Source organism: Hippopotamus amphibius, chromosome 4 (assembly GCF_030028045.1).
Source record: "Hippopotamus amphibius kiboko isolate mHipAmp2 chromosome 4, mHipAmp2.hap2, whole genome shotgun sequence".
In the NCBI taxonomy this organism is placed as follows: Eukaryota; Metazoa; Chordata; class Mammalia; order Artiodactyla; family Hippopotamidae; genus Hippopotamus; species Hippopotamus amphibius.
Genome location: NC_080189.1, coordinates 162,434,144 through 162,442,251, shown reverse-complemented (window position 1 = coordinate 162,442,251; position 8,108 = coordinate 162,434,144). Strand labels below are relative to the sequence as shown.

Sequence of the window (8,108 nt, the reverse complement as noted above, 5' to 3'; positions counted from 1 at the left end):
AGTGGGAGGACGGCAGCTGCCCGCTCCCTCCTCCCTACACCCCCGCTACCTGTCCAGTCCCCGAGGCGAAGCGTGAGGAGGCTGCGAGCCCGCGGGGCCGAGCCCACAACTTTGCGGCCCCAGGGAGGGCGAGAGCTGGCATCCAGGGCTCCTCTTGTCCTCGAGCAGAGCTTGGTGAGTTCCTTTCCCCACCCCTCTGCGGCGGTGCGGCGGCGGCGGCGGCGGCCGCGCAGGGGGCGGCTTCCCCGGAGTCCGGGAGGCGGTGGCTGAGAAGCCGGCGGCCGCCCGCGCTGCCTGCCTGGCTAGGGCTCCCGCGGTGCCGCCCTCCACCGCGGGCGAGGCGGGCGCCGGTGCTGAACGGACAGCTCCCCGAGCCCCCGGGCCGCGCCGGCGCTCTCCGCCTTCCCTTCTCCCGCCCGGGGCCGGGGCTGCGGCCGCCGGCCGTGCGCCCCTCGCTCCCCCAGCCCGTCCTTCGCCTTCCAGGCGCCGCGGCGCATCTGGAGGCTGCTCCCGCGGCCCCCCTGGCGACCGGCGTGGGGAAGACACTTGCTTCGCCGGAGCCCGGGCCGAGGGCTCTCCGGGGTGGGCAGCGCCGCCGCAGCCCCCGGGAGCGCCTGGCGGGCGGCGGTGCGGAGCCCCCAGCGACCACCCCGGGCGTGCCCTGCGCTGAGCCCCTGCAGCGGAGAGAGGTCTGCGGTCCTCACGGCGGCCGCGGGTCTCCTGGGGCACTGGCACCTGCAAAGGGGACTCCAAGGTGATCAGTCACCCAATCGGGACGGGACAGCCTGGACGGAGGCCTCGTGGCAGTCACCCATCCTGGGGGCAACAGCCTTCCCAGAACTTTTCTCGCGCCTCGGGTTCGCCTACTCCTTAGCCCCTGGAAAAGTTCTCGCGGGCGCCCGGAATCCTATTTTTCGGTGGCTTCCGAAAAAGCCGGGCAGGAACCAGGGCTGTGGGGGGTAGGGTGGAATAAATATGTGGTAGGGGCTGCACTCGGCGGTGGGGATCGATCCGTTGAAAGGCTGGCCAGGCGTCCACTCCAGCGCCCAGGGAGAGCTTGTTGGCATCGAAAGGGTTTCGACGCCATCGGGGTTGTTTGGGTTTCTCGCTCCAGGAGGGCGGGAGGCTGGCGCGAAGGGGGGATTTTAATTTCGTCGTCTCAAATGAAAACGCTCTTTGCAAAGAAATAGCTAGCGCAGCCAGCGTCGGAGAGGTGGGCTGACCAGAACCGGCTGACACAGGAATTCCGGCTGTGCCCCCCCATCCCACCCGTTGCCTAAGTGCTTGTGTGCATGTATCGATTGTTGTAATTGATTTTTCTAAAAAGCCAGGTGGCAGCGGCTGCATATGTGTACACACAGATACACACACACACAAACACAGATACCCAGGCACATACAGATTACGCATGCAGAATCACACACAAGGAACACCCCCCCACACACACACACACATGCAAACACAGGAGACCCATAAGCACACCGCACCCCCAAAGCTCTTTGGATTATAGGTAAGGTCCCTGAGTATTGCCCAGGATGGGGGGTGGGGTAGAGAAGGGGGAGGTGGAACTGGACTTCCAGGAGGTCGTTTCTATTTGACCCCACCCCAAATCTTCCACTTTCTCCTCCTAGGGGGTTGAAGGAGTAATCCCAAACCTGGGCATGTCTCCACTGCCAGAAAGGAACAGTGCCCTAACCCCCCACCCCAGCCCCACACCCACCCCCTACAGATTGAGAACAAACTCCAGTCTCGTCCTCCTTGTGCTTGACACCTGTATGCCAGGGTGCTGAGGTCACTCAAAAATCAAAGAGGCAGGCACCAGAAGGTAGGGCTTGACCTCCAAGCCTGTTGCCATCCTGGGGGTCTCATGCCTGCTTGATCTCTGGATAGAGAAGAAAAGAGGGGTGATGAGGGACGTGGATTTATGTGGAGCAGGACAGACAGACAGCGCTGGGGAGTGCCCTAGGGCACCCTCTGGACACCACAGTAAGTCTTCCTCTCACCCTGGACCCTTTAGGAATGTAACCGAGGATGCTGGCTCTGAGGCTTCTTAACGTGGTGGCCCCCGCCTACTTCCTGTGCATCTCCCTGGTGACCTTCGTGCTGCAGCTCTTTCTCTTCCTGCCCAGCATGCGTGAGGACCCCGCGGCCGCCAGACTCTTCTCGCCCGCACTGCTCCATGGGGCACTCTTCCTGTTTCTCTCAACCAACGCCCTGGGTAATTATGTCCTGGTCATCCAGAACTCCCCGGACGACCTGGACGCCTCCCAGGGGACCTCGACCAAAAGGGCCCTGTGCCCCCCGCCCAGCACCCACTTCTGCCGAGTGTGCGCCAGAGTCACCCTGAGGCATGACCATCACTGTTTCTTCACTGGCAACTGCATTGGGAGCAGGAACATGCGCAACTTCGTCCTGTTCTGCCTCTACACCTCCCTGGCCTGCCTCTACTCCATGGTGGCCGGCGTGGCCTACATCTCCGCGGTCCTTTCCATCTCCTTCGCCCACCCCCTGGCTTTCCTCACGCTCCTTCCCACCTCCATCAGCCAATTCTTCTCTGGTGAGTGGGCCTTGGCAGTCAGATTGGGCCCTACACAGAGACCTTCCACCTCAACCCCAAGTTTGCCAAATTTAGCAAATAAATATACAGGATGCCTGGTTAAATTGTACTTTCAGATAATGCATAACTATTTAGTATAAATATTTCCTGAATGTTACAGGGGACATAGTTACATTAATTTTTTTTTTTTACTGTTATCTATTTGAAATTCAAACTAACTGGGCATTTCAGGGGGCAACCTCCCTCCCCACCCCCATCCTCACTCATCATCTCCTCGTTGCTCGCCTCTGTCCATTTGCTCATAGAATTGCGGCAATCCAGGCAATACACCTACCCTGCGCCAGGCGGGGCTGAGTGCTGGCCATCCCTCCATGCAGCCTGTGAGGTACCCCCATGCTATGAGCTTCCTCTACCTGGACCCCAACCCACTCACACATTCCTCCAAGAACTTTGTCCTCCAAAGGTCTTGCCAACCAACCACAGTAAGGGTGCCTGGCCAGTCCTAGCAGGAGGCTAACCCCCGCCCTCCTACCCACTAGGTTGTTTGACCCCACCAGGTTGTTCTCCAGTCTGCACATGGCTCAGAGCAAGGAACACCCTGATTGAAGATGCAGCCATATTTAATGACTCCGCCTTCACACCGCAGAGCCATGGATCTGGTGTGGGGTTTGACCCTGCAGGAGGCTCTTACACTTTCAGGAGCCAGGCATGTGGACCTTCACACCGGGGCTCAGCACCCTGGTGTGAAGGGCACCCTGGTGAGGACCGTACTTTACATAGTGTACCCCAAGGAGAGTGGGGTGCCAGGCCCAGAGGGACCTGGTTCCTGGTGGCAGGAACCAGGCCTTGAATCCAGGCAGGAACCACCCTGCCTGGCCATGAAATCTGCCCCTACCTCATTCCTCTCTCCACATACCCTGGCCTTTGGCTCTGACTGACCTGGTTCTAGCAATTGGCAGCATGCCCATATGGACAGGTAGCTGTGTGTGTGTCTGATGCTGTTGTCTCCATTTCTCATGAAGAAACTGAGGCTCAGACAGGATTAACTGGCTGCCCAGGATCTTACTCCTGAGCAGCAGCCTCTGGCCTGCCTCCCAGGTCTTTAGACAACGCACAGCAGCACAGGGAATGCAGGGTGTTTCCTCCCCCACTGACATTTCAGGGACAAAGAAAGACATAATGCAGCTACTTCCACTGAGGACCCCAAATTGTCTTGATATGCCCAGGCTGGACATTCATGAAGTTCTGCCCCACTCCGAGGGAAGCCGTCATTTTGGTGTTTGTCGGGGCCTCAGCCCAGTCCTTTGCAGGCGTAGAACATTGTGCCATTCGGCAGTGGGAACACAGAAGCCCAGGAAGGACCCAGCTATGGGGGTGGCCTTGAGGGCTGGTGGTTGAGCTGGGCCGAGAACTCAGAGCTCTCGGGCCTTCTGGATCCTGGCGCCAGCATGGGAGTCTGCTGGGACTGAAATAACAAGGACGGGGGAGAGTAAGTGGGCGGGTTGGGGGTGGAGTGTGAGCACAGGCAGGTGGAGAGATGAGGAGAGCCAGAGAGACTGATTACACTTTCTTTTCCAAGTGGTTTCATCACATAAAAATGGATGCTTCCAGAGGGAGGATCTTGGAATGGTTTGATTTGAGATAAGCCTGGGCTTGAGGCCTGCCCATAAGTGCTAGGTTTGGGAGACAGGAAAGTAAGAGAGGGACCTCTTGCTTTGATCTGATGGGGGAACAGAGCCAGTCAGTGCCTCTCTTGGGGTCTGGATCCTTATTCCAGCAGAAAAATGAGTCCCACTATCTTTTACCTCCACACCAGACCCACTAGGAAAAGAAGGCCATGATTTCTAATCTCCAACTCTCTCATCTCATCTTCCTCCTTTGCCAGCCTTTCATCTTTCCCTTTGCCAACCCTTCTCTCACCTGCCCTGACACACACCTCACCTGTTCAGATTCTCCCTTTCTGTGCCTTCTCCCTCTTTTATCAGTCTAAACGGTTGAGGGCACCCCCTCTCTCATCTGTTTGGGAGGCCAGGTGGACAGGAGGGTGTAAAAGGGATAAGTCGTTTGCTAGATTGAGCTGTCCCCAGCTGTCATACCGCCCCTAAGGCAGATCTGCCCCCAGAGCATGGATGGCTGCTAGTGTGGGCCCTGCGAGCTAGAGATGGGAGGGGTCTTCTGGTGGCTACTGCCCACACATCCTCAGTTGATGTCAGAGAGAAAGGAGACTGGCCAGTTAGATTTTAGAAGCCATTCTTTCTTTTGGCTTTGTGGGACCAGTACAGGTTGTGTCACCTCTCTGAGCCTCAGTCTTCTCATCTGGGAAATGGAGATGATGCCATCTGATCTGTGTCATGGCATTTGGAAAAGTATGCCAGCGTGGTGGGTACCAGAAAGTCCAGTAGGAGGGAAAAGGGGTTAATGTTTGTTGAGCAAATATTATGTGCTACCCACTGGGCAAGCCCAATTTTATCCATTTTGTCCAATCCTCAGGACAAGTCTGTGAGGTAGGTGTTATTATATCATTTTTAAAGACTCAGCAACCAAAGGCTTAACAAGGTTAAGCTGCTTTGAAAACACACAGCTAGTATGAGTCCAACCCAAGATTTGGACTTGGGGCTGCTAGCCTCCAAAGCTCATATTCTTTCCACTATACTGCCTCTCTGGGGCTGCCTCTCTGAAGTTGCTTCTTGATGAAAGAGCCACTTTGGGAGGGAGAGAGCATCTTGTCCCAGGATATATATTAAAGATGCTGGGTGATGAGCTGTCAAAAGTGCTATAGGTGCTTGGTGGGAAGCCAGGTTGGAGAGATTAGATGGTGTGACCGTTCAGGCCCATTAAGAAAATTATGTGATTTTCTAAAAGAAGCAGAACTATTATTAAATAGTTCAGAGGAGCTGAGGCAGCCAGGCTAGGCAGCTTCAAACACTTTGAGAGAAAGCATGTCCCCAGAATAGCCTTTTGCAACTGCTGCAAGGGACTGGGGAAAGGCCACAAGGTCTTTTCTGCATGCCTTGATTTAGTGCCAGAAAAAAAAAAAAAAAAAAAAAAAAGCCTGTGGAAAATAGCTTCCATCAGCCCAGGCTTGTCCCTGAGGCTGAGTTGCAAGGCAGGCTTGAGCTTGACAGCTCTGATGTTTGCACATCCCAGCTGGAGGGCCATCTTTGCCTGTCAGCATTCCTGCACCCCAGAGGGCACCATAGTCCCAGGATCCTTCATCCTGCATGTGGCTGCCTGAGCTAACCTGTGCTGACAAGGAAGAAGTGGGTCAGAGTCAAGGCACAGCCCAAGGTGAGCCCTGTCCCACTGCTGCCCCCTGCCCCCTGTGCAAGCCAGCTGGGCTGAGCTTTCCATCTCCCAGGCAGCGGGACTTATTTATCCTCAAGTTTGTAAAGAGAAACCTGCTACCAAAGCTCCTAGGGCTGAGGGCAAAAGGGGGTTGCTAATGAGCAAACCCAAATCACATCCACGTCCTCCTGGCCGCTGAGTCCAGCATTGCTCAGATCGGAAAAGTTTTAAAAGCCCAGCCCTCAGGGGTCTGGAAATAGAAGCTTGGAGAGATAAGAAGAGGTCTGTGGGGGCCAGGGGAAGCTGGAGAAGGGAGAGATATGGTTGATATTTGCAGAGGTTGAATAGGTTGCAATGTGGGGTCTCTGGCAGGTACCCACATCTCACTGGAGGAAGTGGTGGTAAGCTTGCCTTGCAGCAGAGAAGGGCTGAGGAGGGCTTTTGTGTTCTCTTCTGGGCCCTCTGCCCTTGCTGCTGGGCAGGTCAAGACTGCCAAAGTTGCAGCCCAGCCAGTAACTCAAGCTCTGGAAAGGATAAGGACAGAGCTTGATGGTCTTAAGAGTTGAGCCCTTTTGGAGGTAGTCTTGTTATCTGTGAACGATGCTCAGCAGGGAGGGCTGCATTGAGTGTGAACAAGAATGCTGGCCACTGCACACACAGTTTCCCTGAATCATGTAACCCTATGGAATTATTGTTATTACATCCCTTTTACATTATGAGCAAACTGCAACTCAGAGAGGTTAAGAAACTTGTGCAAGACCACAGAGCTGGGAGATTCAAACTTAGCGCAGACCAACCATCCCAACTCAGAAGAAGAGTGGGGAATCTCTTACTCAATGGATGTTTAAACCAGTCATGGAGAGTGCTGGTTTAGAGGGGTTTAGGGAAGGTCCGATTCAAGGCAGGGGGCTAGGCTGATGACCTTGGGGGCCTCTCTCAGCCTTAGCAAGTTCTGACAGGACAGCTCTGGTTGAAAGTTCCAGTGGCCATACTGTCCTCTTTTTAACATTGATGACTGAGTTATCCTCTGCGCTGCCTTGAAACTCGTGACTTATTCTTCTTGATGACTAGGCCCTGTTCTCCATCATGCTGTCACTTTCCCGAGTCCTCCCAGACAGTGCTCACAGCTCCGAAGGGAGAAGGCACTGCAGTCTAGACAGCTGCCCAGGCACTGGCTCCCTCTCCAGGGTCCTCAGCTCACCCCTCTGTCCTCCTGAGAAGAACCACTTCTCCCTGTCTCTAGCCCCAAAAGAGACGGCAGAGAAAGAAATGGGCATCACTGACCCTGAGGAATGTTGTGTCTAGGCACTGTCCATAGAAGTTTCCTTTCCTTCTCCCCCACGTCCCCAGTTCTCCTCTCTCGCCTCAGGAACCATCAGCACTAAGAAAAAGTTAGGACAACTAGTTCCTCTCCCTCGCTGCAGCGCTGAGATTGCTGCAAAATGTAGCTTCAATCTCATTATTCTCCCTCCCAAGCGGAAAGCGCCTGCCTGGATCGCAGTTAGGTACACGGCCTGGGTGTAAAGCGATTCTGTTGTTTCCCCACCCTCTTACAGGAGCTGTCCTTGGTTCTGAAATGTTCGTCATCCTCATGCTCTACCTCTGGTTTGCCATCGGCCTGGCCTGCGCTGGCTTCTGCTGCCATCAGCTGCTGCTGATCCTCCGAGGGCAGACCCGCCACCAGGTGCGGAAGGGGGTGGCGGTGAGGGCCAGGCCTTGGCGCAAGAATTTACAGGAGGTCTTCGGGAAGAGATGGCTCCTGGGCCTGCTGGTCCCCATGTTCAATGTTGGAAGTGAGAGCTCCAAGCAGCGGGACAAGTAGCAGGCATGCCCACCACTTCTCTCTGTGTGTGTCTTGACTCCTCGTGAACATAAGACCACAGCACCCTGTCTCCACCCACGACCCGCTACAACTTTGGACTGGTAAGGTCCTAGCATCCAACCCTGGTCGGTAACACACAGAGAACTGCTTTGGTTGGTGCATTATGGCAAGGAGGGAAAATGGCCACTGAGGCTTTGCTAGGTTCCCCCATGAACCAGCCTGGTGGCTGCTAACTGTTCAGAGGCTTCTGCTTTTGTTTCTTCCCCTTGGGGTGCCTGCTTTTCCCCTCTGCCCAGTTCATCCACTCTACCAAGTCTCATGTCATCATTGCTATCTGCTAGAGTTTTTCCTCTCAGCTCCATGTGAGGAGTGGGGAGTGGATTCTTGCTGCTGGTATGATGCTTCCCGGGACCTGAAGTCTGGCAAAAATGTTTAAAATTACCA

At 55.3% G+C, this 8,108-nt stretch overlaps 1 protein-coding gene across 1 annotated transcript; it reads left to right on the top strand.

The window, feature by feature from the left end:
- Positions 1-2,031: 2,031 nt before the first annotated feature.
- On the top strand, positions 2,032-7,664 carry ZDHHC22 (zinc finger DHHC-type palmitoyltransferase 22). Its single transcript, XM_057733924.1, has 2 exons — positions 2,032-2,557; positions 7,399-7,664. Exons 1-2 carry the CDS (start codon positions 2,032-2,034, stop codon positions 7,662-7,664), a joined length of 792 nt encoding a protein of 263 aa, XP_057589907.1.
- Positions 7,665-8,108: the final 444 nt, after the last annotated feature.

What these genes read in the sequence shown, in the direction of transcription:
- ZDHHC22 (XM_057733924.1), top strand. Translation starts at nt 2,032, where the DNA reads ATGCTGGCTCTGAGGCTTCTTAACGTGGTGGCCCCCGCCTACTTCCTG. An exon ending in CATCAGCCAATTCTTCTCTG is followed by an intron (nt 2,558 to 7,398) that starts GTGAGTGGGCCT and finishes ACCCTCTTACAG; the next exon opens with GAGCTGTCCTTGGTTCTGAA.